Here is a 26,809-nt window from a genome sequence, read left to right as displayed (position 1 = left end):
CATAATACACCTCAACTGCTGCAGAACATAATAATATACCTCAGCTGCTGCAGAACCTACTAATACACCCCAGCTGCTGCAGAACCTCATAATACACCTCAGCTGCTGCAGAACCTCATAATACACATCAGCTACTGCAGAACTCCATAATACACATCAGCTGCTGCAGAACCTCATAATACACCTCAACTGCTGCAGAACTTCATAATACACCTCAGCTGCTGCAGAACCTCATCATACACTTCAGCTGCTGCAGAACCTCCTAATACACCTCAGCTACTACAGAACATCATAATACATCTCAGCTGCTGCAGAACCTCATAATATACCTCAGCTGCTTCAGAACCTCATAATACACCTCAGCTGCTGCAGAACCTCATAATACACCTCAGCTGCTGCAGGACCTCCTAATACACCTCAGCTGCTGCAGAACCTCATAATACCTCAGCTTACATATAATTGCACACTTAAAGACCTGGAAGGGTCTTGATTGTCCCAGCCCCTCCAGATGCTGTAGGGATGTGAAACGCGTCATGCATGTAAGGAATCTCCATAATGTTGCACAGCTGAAATATTTCTCAATGAAGGAGGAGAAAAAAAATTGATGCCAATGTCTCATGGATTGCTAGAAGTAACGTGTGGTGATATGGTACCGGGTGTTAGAGCCATAGAAGGAAATCTGTGGGGCTTATTTTTCTTTAATTTATTCGAGTTGTTTTTGTCTTTTTTGGGGGGTTTTGTTCCATTGCTGTCTTTATCTCTAGATTTGCAGCTGATATCGAATGTGCACAAAAGTAAAAAGGAGAAAAACGTCACTTGTCTTTCTGCAGCGTAGCTATATATGGTAATGTACGGTATATACTCAGGCCAGACAAGCTGTGCTGCGGTTATCAGGCCGATCACGGTGAACGCCCGCTGGGGCACCACAGCCCATCTGTAACAGATAGATATGCACCCCGCAGGACTCCACTACCACAAAGTTTCTTCTGTCATGTGACTGATATATAGGTCCTCTCATTTGCACTTTCAGCACTTCATTACTCCATCTTGTTTTCGCAATTGCCTCAAAGTTCTACCCCAGCCACTTCCTCTAAAACCCTGTTCTGCATCTAGTGCCTTTAATTTGCCTGCATCCTATCAGGACTTTGCAGATGTCTTCTCCACACAGAGACGCTACCTCCTCATTGGTATATACTCATGTGGATGTATATGTGTCCCATGGTATATACTTGTGTGTATGTGTATGTGTCCCATAGTACAGACCTGAGCAAATTGCGGCCCACCGGCCAACGGATTGAGACAGCCGAAGTACTGTAACAGTGAACCACGGGCCGCACCATGCCCTCCCCCGCCCATCCGCAGCCCGCTGCCACTGCTATTCACATCCTCAGGATACACACAGCGGTGAATGCACTGGTGGAGGACAGGGCTGTTGGCTCCATCTTCCACCAATCAGCGTGTGAGACAGCTGACACGATGACATCATTTCATCGCGCTGCTGCTGAGACTCAGTGCACAGGAGACAGGAGCAGAGCGCCGGGGGAACAGAAGCAAGGTGAGTATGTGGTGTTGTTTTTTTTCATGTGTATGGGTACATAACAGCCGATGTGAGGCTCATACTGTATATAGGAGGCTATGTGGGGGCTCATACTGTATATAGGGGGCTATGTGGGGGCTCATACTGTATATAGGAGGCTATGTGGGGGCTCATACCGTATATAGGAGGCTATGTGGGGGCTCATTCTGTGTATAGGAGGCTATGTGGGGGCTCATTCTGTGTATAGGAGGCTATGTGGGGGCTCATACTGTATATAGGAGGCTATGTGGGGCTCATACTGTATATAGGAGGCTATGTGGGGGCTCATACTGTATATAGGAGGCTAGTGGGGGCTCATACTGTATATAGGAGGCTATGTGGGGGCTCATACTGTATATAGGAGACTATGTAGGGGCTCATACTGTATATAGGAGGCTATGTAGGGGCTCATACTGTATATAGGAGGCCATGTGGGGGCTCATACTGTATATAGGAGGCCATGTGGGGCTCATACTGTATATATTGAGGCTATGTGGGGCTCATACTGTATATAGGAGGCCATGTGGGGGCTCAAACTGTATATAGGGGGCTATGTGGGGCTCATACTGTATATATGGAACTATGTCGGGGCTTATACTGTATATATGGAGGTTATGTGGGGGCTCATACTGTGTATATATAGGCTATGTGGGGGCTCATACTGTATATAGAAGACTATGTGGGGGCTCATACTGTATATATGGAGGCTATGTGATGCTCACACTATATATGGAGGCTATGTGCGGGCTCCTACTGTATATAAGGAGGCTATGTGGGGCTCACAATGTATATATGGAGGCTATGTCAGGGCTCCTACTGTATATACAACCCCTGGCAAAAATTATGGAATCACCGGGCTCGAAGGATGTTCATTCAGTTGTTTAATGTTGTTGAAAACAAACAGATCACAGACATGGCACAAAACTAAAGTCATTTCAAATGGCAACTTTAGGGCTTTAAGAAACACTAAAAGAAATCAAGATTAAAAATGTGGTACTCAGTAAGGGTAATTTTTTTCAGACCAAGCAGAGGGAAAAAATTATGGAATCACTCAATTCTGAGGAATAAGGGGAGGGGGTGAGGGGGCAAATATTAAGTGATAGTATTAATATTCATATAAATAATTAGAATTAATATATTAACACTGAGCAGAAATAATTTCAGCCTATTGGTTCGGCCTCCACAACAGTCACAGTCTGGCATGTGGCCCCTCGGTAAAGTTAATTGCCCACCCCTGCCATAGTGTATATCTTGTGTATGTATATGTGTGTATACAGATATATTCATACACTCGTATTGTACATAGAAATGGTTGGAGAGAAGTGCAGCAACAATACAGATGCTTGTAAAAAACAAACAAACCTAGATGTCATGGAGATAGTCCCTGTTCTCTTCCCCCTCCCCGCTGCTCTTCAGGCAGTGACGTCAGCACTTGTGCGCCGAGGAGCCCTCACATGTAGCCTCCCTGTGTCATGCGCATTGCACAGTTCTCACCGCGCCTGCGCTGGTTTCAGCAGCTGATAGCGAGGACGAAGATGATGGACATGGTGGAGTGGTGGAGAAGCTAGGAGGGGAGATGGATGCTCGGAGAGGGGGATTCTGTGTTGTGACAGTGTGGTGGATGATAATTATGGCAGAACTCGTATGTACTGATTTATCATCACGTTGGTTGCTGTACTGAGGACGAGCTCACTGACTGTTCCCTGCCAGCTCGCCCTCGTAGACTCCTATGTGCAGAAGTTATACTGGTCACAATTTTTTTTGCAAAAAAAAAAAGTCTATTTAGCCAATTAATAATAATAAAAAAGAAACGACAGCAGCTCTCTGTGCTGCCACCTTGTGGTGACTGCGGACTGTGTGGAAGTGCGGGTTTTGTGTCGCCCAGTGCACGGTTGGTTCCCCAGCTCGGTGGCCATGTCTCTGCTGTCTCTGCTGGTCCTGTCTCTGTCACTACAGGCCGGCCTCTGCCAGGGTGAGTGACCTCCACAATTGTCCTGTTAACCCTCTAGCTGCTGTCTTCTCTGCCCTTTCCCTGTGCTCTTCTCTGCTGTTCTCGCAGGGCACACATGGAGCTGATGATGTGTCTTGTGCTTCTTCTGTAGCTGCTGTCCCATCTCTTCCTCAGTTATATGAAGCTCCTGCACATTTTTGCTTCATGAAATATTGCATCTAGGTGACAATATCTCCGACATGTGGTGCCCCCCCCCCGTCTTTGTGTGAACACCTGCCATGCTGATCGGGGGAACAAAGGTTGGGGGATGGGGGGCTCCGCTGGGAACGCTCTCATCTGTACATTACACTCTGTTCACTTTTAGTATAAGGAATCTGAGACTCAGACAGTGTTTGGTTTTTTTTGTGCATTTTTGGCCAATTCTTGACCATACGGTCACAGGAAATTTACTAAAAAGATGATCATCGTCTCTCTGAACAGAGATCTTGAAAACGGATACAGAAAATAGAATTTGATCCCCATCCTGCACCCCCTTCACCTCCGTGACACAGGTTTGGGATTGTCAATGGGTCGGTGTCGGATCCCGTGTAAGGACAGTAGAAGGGTTCCCTAGTCCAATAGTTCAGCTGCTGCGGATTTGGCGGTAGAGGTGGCGGCCCCCTGACCTCCTGTGCAGCAATGATATGTCCTCCTGTGCGATGGGTTATTTTGACAGCTTGGGACCTAAAGAGACATTTTCTGAAACCGGCAATCAAGTAAAAAACAAACCCGGAGATGACCCAAATTTCTTCAATTTTGGAAATAAAAACATATACAAATATTACAAATAATCATCTGACATCGCCGCATCCATCCATAACAGTCCATGTAAAAAAAAATGTCAGAATTGCTGCTTTTTAATGTCACCTAAAATTGCTTATTTTTTTAGTTACCTTGTCCCTTCACAAAAATATAATAAAAAGCAATCAAAAGTCCTGATGAACGTCAAAATGGTCCTAACAAAAACTAAGGCTCGTCCTGCAAAGATGCAAAGTACCAGCCCCTCACGTAGCTGCATCAACAGAAGAAGGTCAACACAAACCAAATTTATCCTTCTATTTTTTTTTTTTTTTTTTTTTTTTTTAAAGTTTTTTTTTATTTTATAAAAGTACTTATATTAATAAATCTGTCGTTGCTGTAATTGTGTTGACTCAGGGACTGTAGGTAACCGGTTCATTTTTAAAAAAAATTTTTTCAACAATATTTTTTTCATTTTGGGAAAATGTAACACTTTTACGGGTATGTGTTTATAATCAATATAATGAGAAATGACAAATAATAAAGTTATTCAAATTAAGTAAGTAAAAACTTATCCATAGAATAAACAAGGGAGAATGAAGGGTTAGACAAAGGGAAAGGATGTGGGAAGGAAAAAGGGTAGAGAGGAGGGATAAGGGAAGAAAAGGGCATAGGCGTGGTTGGATAGGATAAACGGGCAGGGAAAAAGATCATCCTTATTGGAACAATAGTTATAACAATACGGCTTTCAATTTGTTTAGTTAAATATGTAATTATACTTGTTCTTCTTGGCATATAGGAGGCATCCCGACTTAAGGAAAGAAATAGGTTCCAAGGTGACCTATATTATTATTATATTTTGTATAATATTTTTTTAAAGAATTATTTCTTTAAGCGTAAGAATGTTCAAAAAATGATGTGATTTTTCACAGTCTGGTATATACTTCACTAGCTATTGAACCCGTTCTACGCCCGGGTGGCGAGCATTTTTATTGGTATATGGTCTCCCATGCTGGTATGTGCTGCCCCCCTCCTGGTATTTGTGCTGCCCCCATCCTGTCCCCACCATCCTATCCTTGTATGCATGGCACCCCTCATCCCCATCCTGGTATGCATGGCACCCCTCACCTCCAGTCCTGGTATGCATGGCACCCCTCATCTTCAGTCCTGGTATGCATGGCACCCCTCACCCCCAATCTTGGTATGCATGGCCCCCCTCACCCCCAATCCTGGTATGCATGGCCCCCCTCACCTCCAATCCTGGTATGCATGGCACCCCTCACCCCCAATCCTGGTATGCATGGCACCCCTCACCCCCAATCCTGGTATGCATGGCACCCCTCACCCCCAATCCTGGTAGGCGTGGCACCCCTCATCCCCAATCCTGGTAGGCGTGGCACCCCTCATCCCCAATCCTGGTAGGCGTGGCACCCCTCATCCCCAATCCTGGTAGGCGTGGCACCCCTCATCCCCAATCCTGGTAGGCGTGGCACCCCTCATCCCCAATCCTGGTATGTGTGGTACTCCTCATCCCTATCCTGGTATGCATGGTACCCCATCCCTCATCCCTATCCTGGTATGTATGGTATCCCTCATCCTGGTTCCGGTCCACTCGTGCCGAGTGGCCAGTTCCGCTCCACTCGTGCCGAGTGGCCAGTTCCTCTCCACTCGTGCCGAGTGGCCAGTTCCGCTCCACTCGTGCCGAGTGGCCAGTTCCGCTCCACTCGTGCCGAGTGGCCAGTTCCGCTCCACTCGTGCCGAGTCGCTGATCCGTACCTACAGTTTAGTTGGGAGCATAGTTTCTTATTAATGAAATAAAAAAATATATATATATTTAATATATACAGTTATATGAAAAAGTTTGGGCACCCCTATTAATCTTAAGCTTAATGTTTTATAAAAATTGGTGTTTTTGCAACAGCTATTTTAGGTTGATATATGTAATAACTGTTGGACACAGTAATGTTTCTGCCTTGAAATGAGGTTTATTGTACTAACAGAAAATGTGCAATCTGCATTCAAACAAAATTTGACAGGTGCATAAGTATGGGCACCTCACCAGAAAAGTGACATTAATATTTAGTAGATCCTCCTTTTGCAAAAATAACAGCCTCTAGTCGCTTCCTGTAGCTTTTAATGAGTTCCTGGATCCTGGATGAAGGTATTTTTGACCATTCCTCTTTACAAAACAATTCCAGTTCAGTTAAGTTTGATGGTCGCCGAGCATGGACAGCCCTCTTCAAATGATCCCACAGATGTTCAATGATATTCAGGTCTGGGGACTGGGATGGCCATTCCAGAACATTGTAATTGTTCCTCTGCATAAATGCCTGAGTAGATTTGGAGCGGTGTTTTGGATCATTGTCTTGCTGAAAGATCCATCCCCTGCGTAACTTCAACTTTGTCACTGATTCTTGAACATTATTGTCAAGAATCTGCTGATACTGAGTGGAATCCATGCGTCCCTCAACTTTAACAAGATTCCCGGTGCCGGCATTGGCCACACAACCCCAAAGCATGATGGGACCTCCACCAAATTTTACTGTGGGTAGCAAGTGTTTTTCTTGGAATGCTGTGTTTTTTTGCCGCCATGCATAACGCCTTTTTGTATGACCAAACAACTCAATCTTGGTTTCATCAGTCCACAGGACCTTCTTTCAAAAAGAAATTGGCTTCTCCAAATGTGCTTTTGCATACCTCAGCCGACTCTGTTTGTGGCGTGCATGCAGAAACGGCTTCTTTCGCATCACTCTCCCATACAGCTTCTCCTTGTGCAAAGTGCGTTGTATAGTTGACCGATGCACAGTGACACCATCTGTAGCAAGTTGATGCTGCAGCTCTCTGGAGGTGGTCTGAGGATTGTCCTTGACTGATCTCACCATTCTTCTTCTCTGCCTTTCTGATGTTTTTCTTGGCCTGCCACTTCTGGCCTTAACAAGAACTGTCCCTGTGTTCTTCCATTTCCTTACTATGTTCCTTACAGTGGAAACTGACAGGTTAAATCTCTGAGTCAGCTTTTTGTATCCTTCCCCTGAACAACTATGTTGAATAATCTTTGTTTTCAGATCATTTGACAGTTGTTTTGAGGAGCCCATGATGCCACTCTTCAGAGGAGATTCAAACAGGAGAACAACTTGCAAGTGGCCACTTTAAGTAGCTTTTCTCATGATTGCATACACCTGGCTATGAAGTTCAAAGCTCAATGAGGTTACAAAACCAAAAAAAGTGCTTTAGTAACTCAGTAAAAAGTAGGTAGGAGTATTTAAAACACGAAAATGATAAGGGTGCCCATACTTATGCACCTGTCAAATTTTGTTTGAATGCAGATTGCACATTTTCTGTTAGTACAATAAACCTCATTTCAAGGCAGAAACATTACTGTGTCCAACAGTTATTACATATATCAAACTGAAATAGCTGTTGCAAAAACACCAATTTTTATAAAACATTAAGCTTAAGATTAATAGGGGTGCCCAAACTTTTTCATATAACTGTATTAGGTGTGATATTCACTGTGTGAGGAGCTGCCCACTTACTAAAGACTAAGAGGCTTTTCCAGCATGGAGCACTGGTTCCGTCGATATTATTATTGTGTTTTATTAGAGATTTTCTGGCTGTGTTTTATTAATGCTCTGCTTGCTTGTCAGTTTATGTACACTCATTTTTCTTGTAAATTGTCCAACATTCCAGTAATCTCATCAGTATCTCTTGGAGCCTTGAATCATTGTCCGAACAGGGTCTAGGCCCATTGTGTGAGTGTTGATTGTTGACACAGTCGAGCCGCCACCACAGGGGGTCTTACATGCAGTCTCAGGTGAAGACTCCTGGAATATTCTTCATTGTTTCAGCAAAAAGTAAATGCTTAAGGGAGAGGGTGTCATCACTTCTGACCTTTTGAGGGGGCTGAGCCCAGAGAGAGAGAAGCGACATGTTTTAGTGGTAAGTTGGTGGAATGACGCCGAAAGGAGAGGATCTATGGCTGTGGACGTGGAGCCAATGGATGGATGGCTTATGGAGTGTTGGAGATCAGTTACCAACTAAGCTGGATAAACGTGCTATAGTTGTGGATATGTCGTTTGGATTTAAACTTTCTTGAAGGACTGTTGCTACTGGATACACGATTCCATCATTGTATTTGTCGTCTGGAGGATCGTGGACTGTGGCTACAGACTATACTGGCTAAAGATACGAAATCTGTGGGCCAACCAAAAGTTGGAAGACTGTGAGTATTGCCTGGCACAGAGTAGGTGATTACTTACAACCCACACCCTAAGATCTTTATTCACTGAAAGAGGCAAATGCAGTGCCCTGGACATTCTTACCTTAACCATGATGGCAGCAGCCCCTTTCCTGTACGTGAGTTCACAAACCTCTGTGTGCACAGGAGCAATAAATTAATGGCAGGAGTTGATCTTTTGGGTCAAGTAGTAAAGCCACAGAGCGCAATGCGCAAAACAAGGTTATGGTATAAAAAGCTGCCCGTCCAACTAGTCCAGGTTGTATCATACATTGCTTTTGCTCTCTCCTGATCCTGATATGCTGGCAATGTGAACGGTTTCCTTGAATTTCTGGGAAAAGTCATTAAATCTGTTATTTGCTGACCAGGAAGAGGAGCAGAGTGCACCCGGCAGTAATGTATGCAGATTAATTTACCCACATAAATCCCCCCTACTGAAAAAAAGGCCCCTAAAGAAATGCCGCACGCATGAAAATTGAGGCATTAGGAAGCACATAATACACCAGTGTGAAACCGACCCCATAAAACCACAGGCTGACGCATCAAATAATGTCTTTAAGTTTTCCATACCTCTTTAGATTTTTAAATGTATTTATTCTGTTTTCACCTTTACTGTGTCTCTTATTGGCCATAACACATGAACTTCTTACTATCCAGCCCTATAGATCATTCACAAATTGTAATGCTCCCCTAAAAATTGTCTCTGCACCCCTAGATGAAACCACGACGGGTTGTCGCTTCACAAACTAAAAACTCTTACTAAAAACCCTTAGAACATTTCTGTGGAAAAAATGCAGTTTTCACTGTTCACCTTCTACTGTGCATTATATTTTACTGAGGACCTGCGAGTTAAAATGCTCACTATAGTGTTATTAAAATGTGTAGTTTCCAAAATTGGGTCACGTTTGTGGAGTTTGCTCAATATTGGGAGATCAGCAACTCCGCAAATGTGCCATGGCACCTAAAAAGTTTCAAGAAAAATTTCCACAATGCCAAACAGCGCTCCTCCATTTCTGAGCCCTGCCGAGCGCCTAAACAGCAGTTTCCAACCACATGTGGGGTATTGCCAGACACTTGGGAGAAATTATATAACACATTGTGGGGTCCATTTTCTCCTAATAATAAACAATTTGATGCTAAAAAACTTTTCATGTCCCAATGCTATAATATTCTGTGAATCAGCTTTGTATCCAAGATGCTCACCACACCCTTAAATGCATTTCTAAACTGGTGTAGCTCCAAAATGGGGCCACTTTTGGCACTTAGGGTGTACTGAAAATGCAACATGGCATCCATAATCTATTCCAGCCAAATTTGCGCTTCGAGAGTCAAATAGCGCACCTTCCATTCCGAGCCCTGTTGTGTGTCCAAGCCGTAGTTTTACACCACATATGGGGTATTGTTGCATTTGTCCGTTTTTCTTGTGAAAATGAAAAACTTGGGGCTAAAACCACAACTTAGTGGAAAAAAAAAATAATGTTTCCCCCTCCCGTGCATCTCACAGTGCCCTGTGCCGCAGCCAAATCATGCGCCTGCGACTTCCGCTCCAGTGGCCTCCGGCGTGCGTGCTCAACACTAAGGTGCTCTCCCCACTTCCTCCCTGCATAGTCATCATTAGGAACCATATGTATATATGTTCCCACAATGAGTATTTGGTGAGTTTTTGATGCTGGAGCATGCGCAGTAGCATCTATCAGCAACCAAAAGATGCTCATGCGCGGGTTGCGGCGGCCATTTTGGGGTATGTAAATGTTCACAGAAATTACAAAGGCAATATTTAAAATAGTCGGCAGGTCACTGAAAGCACAGTGACCTGTCAGAGGCCAGAGATAGGGATACATAATGAGAGCACCAGTTACAGCCCCTCCTTAATGTCCCGCCCCAGAGCACGAGCATATATTATGGCAGAAATGAAAATAAAGATTATAAAAGAACCACAGGACGGATTTCATCAACGAAGGTATCATTTTACTCAGTGTAACGTCGCCCTCCTGACAGTGTATGTGGTTTACTAAGCCCATTCCTGCTGACAGGTGCGCTTTAACCTAATATGTATGGGAGCCCCTTACATATAATTGACAGAGGAGATAAGGATCTGGCGCGTCCACTATCAAACTGCCAATCTTTTTCTTCTGTAAGAGATAAGCTGCAACCAGAAATGTCTAATAGTGGCTCTCTTAGAGAGAATATAGAAGTGCTTGGAGGAGCGAGTGCTCTTGTGTATGGGAGATTCAGACAAGATAGCTGTCGGCTGAACAATCAGCTGAACCATCTTTTGGCCAACCAGTTTCTAAAGTGTATGGTGGCTTTAGTAAAACACTCATTTGGCTGATATAGTGTATATAGACTCATTCACATGGCTGTATTTTTAGTCTTTGTGTTGTCCATGTCCAATGGACAGCACACTGACCTTGTAATGATCTGTTGTTAAGGCTGACAAATTAAAGGATTATTACATGATGAGAACCACCAACAGCACATGAATGCGAAAGCAGAACCACCATCAGTACATGAATGTGTCAGAAAAACCACCATCCGAACATGAATGTGGCACCAAAACCACCATCAATACATGAGTGGTACACCAGAACCACCATCAGTTCATGAATAGGGCACCGGATTCACCAACTGCTCATGAATGGCGCACCAGAAACACCATCAGCACATGAATGAAGCACTAGAACCACCACTGATGCATTGCTGTAACGGGTCTGGGAGGTGGAACCACAGAGCAACTATACAAAGGGGCAGTCCTTGTAAGGAAGCGGGTGACACCCAGGGAAGGCGGGCAGGCAGTCACGGCTAGTGACGGGGACAGTCTCTGGGTAAGAGGGCAGGAGTTCACGGCAAGTGACGGGGACAGTCTCTTGACAGGCGGGTGGTCACGGCAAGTGACGGCGACAGTCTCTTGACAGGCGGGTGGTCACTCCAAGTGACGGGGCAGTCTCTAGACAGGCTTGTGGTCATGGCAAGTGACGGCTAAGCCTCCAGGTAGGCTAGCAGGCAGGTAGCAGGTGCATGCTCCTAGGTGAGCGGGCAGGAGTCTCTGGACAGACAGGTGGTCACAGCAAGTGACGGCTGAGCCTCCAGGTAGGCTAGCAGGCAGGTAGCAGGTGGACGCTCCCAGGTGAGCGGGCGAGAGTCTCTTGACAGGCGGGTGGTCACGGCAAGTGACGGCGACAGTCTCTTGACAGGCGGGTGGTCACTCCAAGTGACGGGGACAGTCTCTAGACAGGCTTGTGGTCATGGCAAGTGACGGCTGAGCCTCCAGGTAGGCTAACAGGCAGGTAGTAGGTGGACGCTCCCAGGTGAGCGGGCAAGAGTCTCTGGATGGGCAGGTGGTCACAGCACGTGACGGCAGAGCCTCCAGGTAGGCTAGCAAGCAGGTGAGCGCTCCCAGGTGAGCGGGTAAGAGTCTCTGGACGGGCAGGTGGTCACAGCACATGACGGCAGAGCCTCCAGGTAGGCTAGCGGGCAGGTAGCAGGTGAGCACTCCCAGGTGAGCGGGCAGACGGATCCATAGACAGACTGGCAGGGCTGGTAGGCAGACTGTCGGACCGCAGGAATATCAGCAGATAGACACGAATCAGGCAGGTATCAAACAGGAAACTGGCAGGAATCTGGTAACGGGACCTGAGGGCTGAAGCAGAGTGATAAACTATGCTACAACATTGCTCGGGCACCTCCATTTTGGAGGAGGTGCCTTATATATGGAGAGGTCCTCCCGCCATTGGCCGGGGACTCCTTAGGACGGCGCGCGCGGCCCCTTTAAGAGAGGGGGAGCGCGCGCGCCCTAAGCACAGTGGCTGGGAAGGAGCGCACGCTGCCAGCAGAGCGGGAGGAAGACGCCGGGCACGGAGCGGAGAGGTGAGGGGAACGGCGTCCCTGCCTAGCAGGAGGCAGGGACGCCGACGCTACAATTGCTATGTATAGCACAATCAATTAGACGATCACAGCTTCAAGTCCTTTATTAAATATAGTAAAAATTGGGGAAAAAACATTTTTAAAATATGAAAAAAACTTAAACACTAAAGTTCACATCACCCCACCTTTTGCCCCATTGAAAATATAACAAAAAAAAAAAACACACATATTTGGTATCGCTGCATTCAGAAATTATAACATAATTTAATCTTATAGGTAAATGGTGTAACGAAAAAAATTAAAAACGCCAGAATGTTTTTATGGCCGTCGCAATATTAATGGAAATGGAATAAAATGGAATAAGAGGCGATCAAAGCATTGTTTCTCCCCCAGATGCTTGTATCAGTAAAAACGTCAGCTCAAGCCGCAAAAAATAAGCCGTCACACAGCCGCATATCCTGAAAAATGAAAACTTTACCAATCTCGGAATATGGAGACACAAGCAAAATAATTTCATACAAATTTCTAAAATAAAAGAAAAAAAAAAAATAACTATACATGTTTGGTATGTGTGTAATCGTACTGACCTGGAGAATCATATCGTCAGGTCAGTTTTACTATATAGTGAACATGGTGAAAAAAAATAAATTGTGGAATTACACTTTTCTTGCAATTTCACCGCACTTGTAATTTTTTTTCCTGTTCCCAGTACGTACACAGTATAGTAAAATGAATGGTGTCATTGAAAAGTACAACTTGTCCCACAAAAAAACAAACCATCATATGGCTATATTGAGGGGAAGATAAAAAAGTTCTGGCTCTTGGAAGAAGGGGAGAAAAAAACAACAAAAAAATAGGAGGGTGGTGAGGTGATTAAAAAAGAACTAAAAAAACCAATAGTGAAATTGCTATTTTTGCTGTATTCCGCCATAACAAAGAAATGTTTTTCCTTGCTCCAAAAACACATATGAAGAATTACATAGTGACATGTGGAACAAGCTCTTTTGATAGAAAAAAAAGAACTTAAAAGTTATAAGTATTGGAAAACGGGATGAAAAAAAGTGTCTTAGAGAAAAATTGTAAAATCCATAGCTACATCTGTGGAGAGGGGACATATCATCGTCACATAGAATATATGGGATTAATTCTAACTGGGAAAGGGAGAAAGAGCCGACACTTCAACCTCCATTGAAGTATGACCTCCTGCCATTAACAGGTCATTATCACAAGGGATCTGTTGCGAACCGGCCAACAAGTCTAGGATTCGTATACTCAAAGGTGGAGAAGTACAGTGGCTTCTTCTGTTCAAAAGAATTATCTCAGACTCTCTGGAGCCAGTGGTCATTGATGAATATTGGGGTTTCCATCGATCCAATATTTATGGGAGATATATTTCCGGCATCATAGCAAAAGGACGAACATAACGCATTCACTCACATCACTGTAAGGCCGGCCAAACACCTCCAACTTAATATCGGTCAGATGGATGATGTTATCCATTTTGTGTTTGAACTCTATAGAAAGGTAAAATTGTGATAGGACACATGACAACAATATCTCCTGCCTGAGACCTCCAGGGTCAAATATATCCTGAAAGTTGGGGATCTAAAATGCCTATCACATCCCACGACCGGCCCCCCATATGAGCTCACCAAGGGAAGGTGTGTGAGCATAGCTTGATCTAATAAAGAGCAGAGTTTGGGTTTCTGTCATTTGTCAGTCCTGGAAGGTACAGATTGCTGTGGTACTGGCTGTTTTCCTAATGAGTCCCTCCCTCCGCTAAGCTCTGAGACATTTCTGTGACACAGATTTAGTATATTTTCTTTTTTTATCCCTTTTAATTTATGTAATTGTATGTACCATATTGTTTTGTTTCCATTCTGTAACATCTGTGTATATTTTTATAAACTCTGTCTACCTTTCCTGATTAAACATATTAAATTGAATAGCTCAGTTCCTCTTGATCTGTAAACCGCACCCCTGAAGCCATACACTGCCTGTAACTGGTGTCCAATCGGCCTGTATAAACGATTTGTGGTGTCAGCTAGTAGTTATTTTTGGTATTATGGAGCTGGCAGTGACCGTACCGGGGTATATATATATTCCATGCTTCGGAATCAGAGGTGTATATGCCATACGCTCACTGTGAGTTCCCCAATTAACGGCCTCGTAGTGGAAGCAGCCGCGGCCTCGTTCATCACTCGTCAGTCAATTGCGTAATTGTCCTGACGATTGGAGGCAGCGGAGTTTCGTCTCCTGACCTATTGATGGCAGCGGTAGGATCTGCGTGATCTTTCCGTTGTCTTCCCTGACAAAAAGTAAAAAAATAAGTTGTGGCTAGAAGGGCTGAAACCTTTAACATATTTAAAGTTTTCAATAATGTTCCCCCTTTCCCTTCTTTCCTTAATGCTTTTCCTGGTGTGTTTTATACGTGAGTTCTTCCATTATTTTTGTATCTTTGGACCTGTTATATTGTATCACTGCCTTGTTGTAGGCGAGGTCTCCACAGAGGTTCTCTGTACAGCTGGGTCACAGTCGCCCTTTGTTTCATGGTTAAAGCTCGAGCTGCGTATTTTCCATGTAATAATGATCTGTTTTACATGCATTCTCCAGTTTTGCATTATTTATGATGTAATAGACGGGAATAAAAGTAGTTAATGATATTTTTTTTGATGCAAATGTTTGTCTGGATTTGCGAATGACTTATGGCCCACACATATGAATGACATATGGCCTACACGCACATGCTTTTTATGACCCCCCCCCCCATTGCATGTGTTAGACTGGTGACTAAACATAACACCGCACATACAGTTCCATACTGTTGTCCAAATTTGTGGCCCAATATAATTCTCCCACCACCATACACTGAATATATGCTATACGGTGCCTAATAAACAGTGCCATACAAATAAATACTGACATTCTGTGACCAAATAACAGCAGTCTTAAAGTTGCACATTTTTGCACAAGCCACATTTGCGAAAAAAAATATTAAGACTTTTTTTTATTATTTTGCACCTCACCATTTTTCCTCAAGATTGTGGGTCTTTTGGTGCAATCAGACAGCCGTAAAAATTGGACTGAGATCAGAATGAAGAGCACGGACTGGCCGGCGGCTCTCCTGACTTGAGTGGGACAGCATGTATTTCTATGCTGCCGTCATACTCGGGTCAGGAAAGCCGCGGCCAGTCCGTGCACTGTGTTCTGATCTCGGTCTGAGTTATACGGTCGTCTGATTGCACCATTGATGGAATATATTGTGGCCAACCACATCCTCTCTGGTGTATTATACCTTACACCTGAAATTGATGCAAATTATAGTGTTTATTTCAGTTTGTGGCTTATGGATGGCCTAAATTTGGGCTTCTGTTTAAGATTAGAGTATGCGAAAGGGTGAAGAAATATCCATAAGGAAAAATCTGATGTAAATTGGCAGCATTTCCACAGCTAAACTATTGGTGATGTGGATCGGCTGTAGATTTTTCACTGCAGATTTTTCCACGTGAACATATCTCGGAAGCATTAAAGACACGAGACAATCCCATACCCGTGCTCATCTTTCTTGAGTTATTTACCGGTACGGTCACTGCCAAAGTCCACAATCACAAAAGGAACTAGCTGCCACCACCAATAGTTTATACAGGCTGATAGGACACCCATTACGGGTAGCTTATGGCTTCAGCTGTGCGGTTATAGAGCAAGAGGCGCAGAGATATTACATTTTTATTAATTTAATCCTAAAAGGAGACTGCTTATAAAAATATATATAAAGATGTTACAAAATGGACAAAGCAATACAGTATGCACTATTGCATAAAATAAAAAGGATAAACAGAAGGAATGTACTAAACCTGATGTCGCAGGAGTAGTTCTGTCTCATGAAGGGGAACTCCTTGTTTTTGGGGGAGTAACGGACAGAACTACAGTGAACTGCATCACCTGGGACTGACAGTGAGTAGAGTTGGACATTTGCTTTTATTATCACTCCCACATACTTCCCTTCTCGTGATTAATAACAGGGAAGTGTCTTTGTCTTTTAGAAAATTATGGAATCCCCAACTTCCATGATATCTTCGCCCCTGGAGGTCCCAGATGGGAGATATTACTGTCATGTTTCCTATCACGATTATATCTTTCTAAAGAGAGGAAACATGGCATACATATCATAATATATCTGACCTATATTAATTTGAAAGTGTTACCGCAACCTCTCAGTGATGCAAGACAATGCATTACATTCTACAATTTTTCACGACTCCAAAAATATAACTCTCATATCTGTCATATCTATGCTGCGCATAAAAGCCTCAATATTCATAACTGGAATAGTACAAAGGAGCTGAAATTAAGGCCATAAATCTGTCACCTCCCCCATTCTTCTGAAAGTTGAGGAATGGAATGGTGTCTGTGATCTATCAGATAACCAACTTTAATTACCTGTTTGCAGAGGGGGAGTTAGAAGGTCCGAGCTGCAGTTAAGGGTTATCTGGTGGTCATGGAGCTAAATTTTGCTCCATATAATCAATGCTTCAATGTGAATATGAGAACTTTATAGATTTTACAATTGTGAGCCCTCGCGGGCAGGGTCCTCGCTCCTCCTGTACCAGTCGCTGTCACATTGTGTTCAAGATTATTGTAATTGTTCTTGTATTATACCCCTTTTTCACATGTAAAGCGCCATGGAATAATTCCCACTATAATAATAAATAATAATAATAATAACAATGTGGATAGCGCTGTGATGGAGGCACTGTGCGGATAGAGCTGTGATGGAGGCACTATGGATAGCGCTGTTATGCAGGCACTACGTGAATAGTGCTGAGATGGAGGCACTGTGTGAAAGCGCTGTGATGGAGGCACTGTGTGGATAGCACTGTGATGGAGGCACTGTGTGGATAGTGCTGTGATGGAGGCACTATGTGGATTGCGCTGTGATGGAGGAACTGTGTTGGAGGCACTGTGGAAGCGATGTGATGAAGGTACTATGTGGATAGTGCTGTGATGGAATTACTGCGTGCATAGTGGAGGCACTATGCGGATAGCGCTGTGATGGAGGCACTGTGTGAATAGCGCTGTGATGGAGGCACTGTGTGGATAGCGCTGTGATACAGACACTGTGGGATAGCACTGTGATGCAGGTGACGCGCCCCCTGGGCCGTGGGTTACTCGGTAGCCGGGCCGGTCTGTGCTGGGGGATGCCACAGTGGCAGTGACCCGGTCCATGACCCAGGGCGGTCAATAAAAGGGGTTTTAAAGAAAAGGGAATAGAGTTTCTATATATAATGTTCGTGACGCCACCTGTAGTATATGGCTATATGGAGCCGCCGTTTCGGTGCAGATCCTCTGGAGCTGATGGTGACGCAGCAGAGTTAGTTCAGCTTTCCACAGGCAGAGCTTAACTCCAGGGCACGAAATGGTGATGTGATAGATGTTGCTGTGCAGTGTAGTGCAGGGGATGGCGCAGATAATGACCAGTCCACAACTTAATGGCGGTTTCCTCTTATCTTTACTTGCGGTGGTTAGGCAGACCGGGGCACGGGTACTAGCTGGCAGTAGAGGTCCAGGCGGCCTGGAAGCAAAGTTGGGAATCCACCTCTCCAGGTGGAGTTGTAGGCCTTCCCTTTGCGCTAATCTCTTTGGCCCTGCTGCTTATAGCTGTGCTGTGGCCCTCGTCCCTGAGTAAAACGTCTTTGTGCTCACCTGTATGGCAGGCAGCTCGGGCCTTCCCGGAGTGTCGCTCCCACGTGGTGGTGCTGAACCCTATGTGCTGCTGAGCCTCCTGGCGTCTGATGGGGCCAGGAGACCTGCAGTCTCCTGCCCTCCAGTTTCTGCTGCTGGGCCTTCAGTGCCCCAAAACCTCGGACTCCAGTGTCCGGTTCTTCTACGCTCCTCTCTGGGGTGAGCTGCCTTACAGCTCCACTCCCCAGGTCTTTTCTCGTCGCTGTCCTGTCTTCAACTCCTCTCACTAACTCTAACTAACCTCGCCTCCAGATTCCAGTTGCTAAGGGGAGGAGCTCCCCTTGCTGGTCTGGAGCCAGGAAAGTGTTGCATGCTAGTATACCTGACTAGGGGACTCCTGCTTGCTTCCAGGCATGGCATCACCCCTTGTGAGGGAGGCAATGCCACTGTGGCAACCGGACCTCTGGGGTGCCACCTTCCCCCCCTAGTTAAATTCAGTACTCCCGAACTGAGGATACCTTTTTGAATAAACAATCAACAATAACAATTCACATTACAAATAGTTTGCAAAATCTCAAAAAGCAAAAATCACAAAAACCAATAGAATTGAGAGCAGTCATTGCGGATTATGCCACAATCGGGATAATTGAAATTTGGCTGATGGGAACCGCATCAACCCACTTAGTGTATCGTTCCTGGGCATGGCTTCAGGGCACGCTGTCGTTGGGCCTGGTCTTCGGCCACGCCTGCGGTTTATTTTCAAGGCCAATTATTAACTATATTCAACATTGTCCTGACCACACCTAGTCCTGTGGTCCAATTGTCCATAAGTTTAACAACTATATACTTTACCTTTTTATTCTCTTACATTTTAGTTCCTCCAGCTGGCAGGGAGCTGACCTTTAGTACTATGGGTTGATCAACGCAGTACATTTGTTGCCACTGAACTACCCTGGTCCCTAGTGTCTACCGCTGGTGTGGTGGGCTCAGTGTGGACTACACTACGGTTAGTCTGAGGTAATACCGGTAGGCTGGGTAGTCTTCTACAAATTCTTTGACTCACCATGGGTATGACAGGTTCACTGCTAGCAGAGGGTAGATTCTCCTGATCTGCTGCTGATGAAGCATCTGTTTCTGGGTCCGACTGGTCTCCCTGCTGTTCTGGAGCCTCTGCAGCTTCCGGTGAGGCCGCTTGGAGAAAGGTCAGGACAGGTACCACGATTGCTCGGTGCACCTGGGTCCAAGACTGGGGAAATGCTCCAAGGACTGTCTGGACCGTTTCTTCCACTTTTTCTGTGGGCTGAGGGCTGTCTTGCTCTTCTTCTTGGTGTTTCAACTGTTCAGGGCATATCTTCAATTGGTCTCTTAAGACTGCCGCTGAAGTTTCCCCTCCATCTTTACTGATGAGGCACACCTTGGTGTTATCGAAATTTGAAGGTAAGACAGTGTATGGCTCAACCTACCACTGGTCATCTAATTTGTGGACTCGTCTATTCCTTTTGACTACTTGTTCTCCAGGTGACAAGGGAACTGCACGTGCGTGCTGATTGTAAGTTTTCTCCTGCCTCTGTCTCGCCTGGGACAAACTTTTCTCCACACATTCTTGCACCTTGCGGTATTGTTGCTGCCGCTCGGTATCCCAATCCGCATCTGGTGATGTCGTCTCTGGTGTTAAAACTCCCATGTCTAAGTCAATGGGTAGCTTACCAGGTCTTTCTCTCATCAGGTAAGCGGGTGTACAGTTGGTGGAGTTCACCGGGATGTGGTTATATAGGTCCACCAAATCTGGTAACTTTTCTGACCACAGGCTACGTTCTTCAAGGGGCAATGTCTTCAACAGGTCTATTACCACCTGATTCATCGTCTCGCGCAACCCGTTGGTCTGGGGATGATACGGCATCGTCCTTATTTTCTTACAGCCGTACAAGTTACAGAATTCTTGAAACACTTCTGCTTCAAAGGCTGGACCTTGGGCGGTAAGCACTCATTCAGGGTAACCGTGCAGGCGACAAAAGTGTTGTTGAAACGCTTTGGCTGCCGCCTGAGCAGTCGGATCTTTCAGTGGCACTACTACCAAGAACCGGGAATAGTGGTCTACTATGGTAAGGGCGTAGACATAGCCTGACCGGCTTGGGGCTAGCTTCATATGGTCCAAGGCTACCAGTTCAAGTGGTTGTTTGGTGATTATGGGCTGCAGGGGAGCCCTCTGGCTATCACAGTCTTTCCGTCTCAGGTTGCATGGACCACATTCTCGACACCATCTCTCGATTGCTTTCCTCATGCCAGCCCAGTAGAATCGCTTATGTAGCAGGGCTTCCAACTTCTTCCACCTGAAGTGTCCTGCTCCATCGTGGTACGCTTCTAAGACCATTGGCGCATCCCGCCTCGGGACTACCACCTGCCAGACCAGCTCGTGTATCCAGGAGTTGATGCTTCTTTGACACAGCTTTCCCTCGTAGATGAACAGTTTGCCCTTCTCCTTCCACAACTGTTGGGTCTCCTGTGGAGCATCTGGATCAGGGTGCGAGTCAGCTTGTGTCAGCAACTCCTTTACCATGCTTACATCCGGGTCGCTATCCTGCGTCTCTGCCCATCCATGGTGGGGCTATGGGTTAAATGTGGCCTCTCTGTTGGCGGAGCTCTTGTCCCTCACACAGTGGGAGCACTGGGTCACCCCATGATGATGGAAAGCGGGTAGCTCTATCTCCTCCAGCTCTTCTGGGTCTTCTCCCTCATCTGGCAAGTTAGGCATCCTGGACAGCTCATCAGCATTAGTGTTTTTATGCTCCGCCCGATACTTGATGGTAAACTTATAGTTAGACAGTCGAGCCATCCATCGTTGTTCTACGGTACCAAGCTTCGCAGTCTCCAGGTGCGTCAGCGGGTTGTTATCCGTGAAGACTGTAAATCTGGAGGAGGGGAGGTAGTGTTTGAAGCGCTCTGTGACAGCCCAGACTATGGCTAAAAACTCCAACTTGAAGGAACTATAGTTGTTGGGGTTCCTTTCCGTAGGACAGAGCTTCCTGCTGGCATAGGCTATCACTCTCTCTCTGCCTTGCTGTGCCTGGGACATCACCGCTCCCAATCCCACGTTGCTGGCATTCGTATGAAGTATAAAAGGTTGGCCATAGTTGAGGTAGGCCAGGACTTTGTCTCCAGTAAAAGCCATTTTCAGTCGAGTGAAAGATTCGTCTTCTGGTTTACCCTATTTGAACGGAGGTTTCGGGTTCTTGGACTGGCCCACTAAGAGGTCCTGCATGGGTGCCGCTTTCTTTTGAAACCCTTGATGAATCTCCTGTAGTAGCCTACCATCCCAAGGAACTGCCGCACTTCCTTGATAGTGGAGGGTCTTGGCCAGTCCTTGATCACAGTGACTTTTTCAGGGTCTGGTGCTACACCTTCGGCGCTTGGACGGCTTTACTTTCAGGTCATAACCAGATAGGGCTTCGAACACCTCAGCAAGGTGCTCCAGGTGGTCTTCATATGTCTTTGAGAAGACAGTTACATCATCGAGGTACAGCAGTATGGTTTTGAAGTTTTTGTGTCCTAGGCTACACTGTTAACCGCTGGAAGGTATCTGGGGCGTTGCAGAGCCCGAATAGCATGCAGTTAAACTCGCTGAGGCCCATTGGTGTAGTAAATGTGGTCTTTTCTCTGTCCGCCTCTGCCACGGGAACCTGCCAGTACCCACTGGTGAGATCCAAAGTGGAGAAATAGCTGATTTCAGTGCTGCTAAGGATTCCTCAATTCTGAGTAATGGGTAGGCGTCCTTATGTGTAATGCGGTTAATCTGCCTGTAATCAACACACATCCTCATTGTACCATCTTTCTTTCTAGCGAGAACTAATGGAGCTGCCCTGGGGCTACAACTATCTCTGATCACCCCAGCCTCCTTCATCTCCCGTAACATTCCTTTGGCACATTGATAGTGAGCAGGGGGTACAGACCGGTACCTCTCTTTAATGGGCGGATGATCTCCTGTGGGGATATGATGTTGGACCCCTTTTACTTGTCCAAAGTCTAGTGGGTGTTTGCTGAAGACTCACTCATACTCTTGGACCTCTCGGTATACTCCATGCTTTTAGTGCAAAGGGGTGGAGTCAGTGCCCACTTGTAGCTTCTGACACCAATCCTCCATCTGCCCCTTGGAGCCATTATTCTCCACCGGTTTGGATGGATGCAAGGGTTCCACTGTCTTTATTGTGTTGTTACTGACAGTGAATAGCTTAGCAAGGGTAGCATACCGGGGTAAATGGAGCTCTTTCTCCCGACAATTCAGGATGCGTATCGGTACTCTCCCCTTGCGGACATCGACTACCCCCCTGGCTGTCAAGATGGTGGGCCTACTATCAGAGTACACGGGTTCTACCAGGGCCTGATAATCTTGATCCCTGAGACCGATTGCTGCCCGACACCATATTAACATTTCACTCCTAGGGGGCATTGCAATGGGGAATGGATCACTCATTCTGACACTGCCAACTTCTCCTCCAGACAGCTCTACCTGTTGTCTTTTCATCAGGGCTCTGATTTCCTTCTGCGGAACTCGCTGCTGACTGAAACTGGCAGTCTCTGCGACCTGTTGCAACAAAAGAATAATTTCCCCAAGACAATTCTCTATCGCATTGGTGCCTATAGTTATCATAGGATGACTTTCTCGGTGATCAATATCAACAATAATCATTCCTTGTGATGGCAGTTCTACTCGGCCAACTTTTATGGTCACCTCTTTACACCCCACCTGAATCAAGGGCTGACCATTGCTGGCTTAGATGCTAAGATATTCATCTGGACGGCGGGTAATGTCTGAATCAGCCCAGTATTGTTTATAAAGGATATATGGCATCGTTGTCACCTGGGACCCAGTGTCCAGCAGTGCGTTCATCGGGATGCCATCAAGCACGACAGGTAGGACCGGTCGTTCTCCCACTTACATGTCTCGCCAGCTTTGTGGGCCTGGTCGTCTTCCTCCTTGGGGTTGGCCCTCTGCCTCAGGGGTTGCTCATTTAAATTACAGAACCTTGCGTAGTGCCCCGCCTTTTGACAGCGGCGGCAGATGGGTTGTTCGTCCTGGTCGTAGCGATCGCTGTTCCTCCCTCTGGTCATGGAATTCTTCTGTCATCGCCACGGGACGTCATCTGGACTGGAAGCCAGCTTGCATGGCCTGCACGGTTTTGGTTAGTGTAGCCATACTTTTGGTCAGCTCCTGGACCTGAAGGCGTAGGTCTGCAGAGGGGTCATTATCTAGCGTCTGCGCGTCAGCCTCCACAGGTGCCGGGGAAAAGGACGCCACCTCCTGGTGGTATGTGATAGCTGGACGCCAGAGGGATGCAGTGCTGCCTGGGGTTGATTCTCGTAGCACCCGGATGGCTTGGTCTTTAAATAGTGCAAAGTCCAGATCGGGGTTTTGCAGAGCCATAATGCGTAGCTGTGTCCTGTGAGCGCTGGACAGGAGCCCCTCAATAAACTGCTCAGTTAGCAATCTGTCCTCGTCTCGCACACTGTCAGGGTCTACCTGTTTGATGGCCCATAGCGCCTCCTGCAGGTTTAGAGCATAGTCCCGTACACTGTCCTGCACCCTTTGTTTGCACCCGTAGAACTTCATCTTAACTTCTGATGCGGTGCGGGTGTCAAAGGTATCCTTCAACCGGGCCAGTATTTCCTTAACAGTGCCTTTGTCCCTGCCCGGCCAGGATTTCACCTCTCTCTGGGCTGCACTGATTAGCTGGCCTATGAGGATGCTGACTTTTTGCTCCTCAGACAGGGGGTACACTTTAAACAAACTGCGCAGTCTCTCCTCAAAGTCGCTCAGGGTGTGCAACTCCCCTGAGTACTGGGGGTACCACGCCGCCCCTGGTATATATGGCATTGCTAAGGGCATTACAGTGGCGGCGGCCGCACCCACGGCTGAGTTCTCTCCCAGGTTGGGCATATTCCTCCCCCCTAGTGAACCTCAGCCAGCTCCTGGGTTTCTGCTGACATACCAGTATGCTGCTCTGCAGGCGGGAGGGATCGCTTACCCGGCGGTTCCGGATTGGGGCCTCTTGCTTCCCCTTGGTGGACGGCAAATAACGTGATGACACAGTTCAGTAAAGTCTATAGCACACAGGACCCGGTTATACCGGGTTTTGTGAATCCTATTCATAATGCCAAGTTGACGCGCCCCCCTGGGCCGTGGGGCACTCGGTAGCCGGGCCGGTCGGTGCTGGGGGATGTCACAGTGGCGGTGACCCGGTCCGTGACCCAGGGCGGTCAATAAAAGGGGTTTTAAAGAAAAGGGAATAGAGTTTCTATATATAATGTTCGTGACGCCACCTGTGGTATGCAGCTATATGGGGCCGCCGCTTCGGTGCAGATCCTCTGGAGCTGATGATGACGCAGCAGAGTTGGTTCAGCTCTCCACAGGCAGAGCTTAGCTCCAGGGCAGGAAGTGGTGATGTTATAGATGTTGCTGTGCAGTGTAGTGCAGGGGATTGCGCAGATAATGACCAGTCCACAACTTAATGGCGGTTTCCTCTTATCTTTACGTGCGGTGGTTAGGCACACCGGGGCACGGGTACTAGCTGGTAGTAGAGGTCCGGGCGGCCTGGAAGCAAAGTTGGGAATCCACCTCGCCAGGTGAAGTTGGAGGCCTTCCCTTTGCGCTAATCTCTTTGGCCCTGCTGCTTTTAGCTGTGCTGTGGCCCTCGTCCCTGAGTAAAACGTCTTTGTGCTCACCCGTATGGCAGGCAGCTCGGGCCTTCCTGGAGTGTTGCTCCCACGTGGCGGTGCTGGGCCCTATGTGCTGCTGAGCCTCTGGGTGTCTGATGGGGCCAGGAGACCTGCAGTCTCCTGCCCTCCGGTTTCTTCTGCTGGGCCTTGAGTGCCCCACAACCTCGGACTCCGGTGTCCGGTTCTTCTACGCTCCTCTCTGGGTAGAGCTGCCTTACAGCTCCACTCCCCAGGTCTTTCCTCGTCGCTGTCCTGTCTTCAACTCCTCTCACTAACTCTAACTAACCCCGCCTCCAGATTCCAGTTGCTAAGGGGAGGAGCTCCCCTTGCTGGTCTGGAGCCAGGAAAGTGTTGCATGCTAGTATACCTGACTAGGGGACCCCTGCTTGCTTCCAGGCATGGCATCACTCCTTGTGAGGGAGGCAATGCCACTGCGGCAACCGGACCCCTTGGGGTGCCACACAGGCACTATGCGGATAGCGCTGTGATGGAGGCACTGTGTGGATAGCGCTGTGATAGAGGCACTTTGTGGAGAGCACAGTGATGGAGGCAATGTGCGGATAGCGCTGTGATGGAGGCACTGTGCGGATAGCACTGTGATGGAGGCACTGTGCGGATAGCGCTGTGATGGAAGCACTGTGCGGATAGCGCTGTGATGGAGGCACTGTGGATAGCGCTGTGATGGAGGCACTGTGGATAGCGCTGTGATGGAGGCACTGTGTGGATAGCGCTGTGATGGAGGCACTGTGCGGATAGCGCTGTGATGGAGGCACTGTGCGGATAGCGCTGTGATGGAGGCACTGTGCGGATAGCGCTGTGATGGAGGCACTGTGCGGATAGCGCTGTGATGGAGGCACTGTGCGGATAGCGCTGTGATGGAGGCACTGTGCGGATAGCGCTGTGATGGAGGCACTGTGCGGATAGCGCTGTGATGGAGGCACTGTGCGGATAGCGCTGTGATGGAGGCACTGTGGATATCGCTGTGATGGAGGCACTGTGGATATCGCTGTGATGGAGGCACTGAGTGGAGATCGCAGTGATGGAGGAGCTCTTTGATTGGCACTAATAGGCATCAAAATATCATCAATTTACCCTAGAATTTTTAATATTTATTTCTAACTCAAAGACATTAGCGCACGTGCAACCTTCTACCTACTGTTCCACAACTCACCTTTGAATTTGTGTTCTGTATGAGAGAGACACTTCCGGGTCTCTCTGCCAATCAGTAGGGTTGAGAGACTGAATTAGTGTTGGCCAATCCTTCTGTTCCCTACATAATCTGTCAGGAGGCCTCTATGCACATTAGATAGTTGACCGATCCAGCCTGAATAGGGTTTGGATGACTTTTTTCTAATGTGTATGGGGGATTTCATTGTCTCCTTTCGAGGCTGTACCAAGGCATTAAATTTGCCCAGAAAAAAACACGTAAAAGGGGTATTCCCATCTCCAAAATCCCAATATGTAGTAGGTGTAATAATAGGAAATTTCCTCCAATTTTCTATTTAACATACCCCATGTGCAGGGCATTAGTAGCTTGGATACCCATGGTTTTTGTGTTACTTTTTTTTTTTAATTGTTTGTCAGTGTTTTTTTTATATCACAATCTGTATTAAAAGAGAAAAGAAATATTGTAATCTTCACATTGGTCATAAAAAAAGTTGGAGGATCTGAAATGCAAAATAAAAAAAGAAATGGTGTCTGAACCCAATAATGTTTTGGTCCGTTAATGGTTAAAGGATATATCCATATTTACAGACAAATTTTGTTTATTTCTCTAACGTATCTGTAAGAGATAAAATAAATAAATTTGTAGTTGATCTTAATGAAAAAAAATATGTGTCCACAGCTTCTGTGTAGACTTATGCAACATAAATAGAGATAAGTATGTGCCTCCTCCACATCCTGCCCGCCGAGGCTTTTCTGACCCCCCCACCTTACATCCATAGACATTAATGTGGAGTCTGCCCCTTTGCAGATATAACGGCACCGCTCTTCTGGGAAGGATTTCTAC

General features: G+C 46.5%; 1 protein-coding gene across 3 annotated transcripts in view; it reads left to right on the top strand.

Moving 5' to 3' along the window:
• The first annotated feature begins 3,063 nt into the window (after positions 1 to 3,063).
• The window catches only part of LOC141239484 (nectin-1-like), a 114,421-nt gene continuing 90,675 nt past the window's right edge, over positions 3,064 to 26,809 (top strand). For 2 of the 3 annotated variants that reach the window (XM_073668541.1, XM_073668542.1), the window contains exon 1: positions 3,064 to 3,548. In XM_073668541.1, coding sequence (XP_073524642.1) covers positions 3,491 to 3,548 — 58 coding nt within the window. In that variant the 5' untranslated portion in view covers positions 3,064 to 3,490. Of the gene's footprint in view, positions 3,549 to 7,949; positions 8,527 to 26,809 lie in introns of those variants that run through there. The other variant, XM_073668543.1, reaches the window with a different exon arrangement.

This window comes from Phyllobates terribilis, unplaced genomic scaffold (assembly GCF_046119375.1).
Source record: "Phyllobates terribilis strain yellow unplaced genomic scaffold, ASM4611937v1 Scaffold_2__4_contigs__length_985480577, whole genome shotgun sequence".
Classification (NCBI taxonomy): domain Eukaryota; kingdom Metazoa; phylum Chordata; class Amphibia; order Anura; family Dendrobatidae; genus Phyllobates; species Phyllobates terribilis.
The sequence above is the reverse complement of the archived record's forward strand: the minus strand, read 5'-3'. Positions and strand labels throughout refer to the sequence as shown.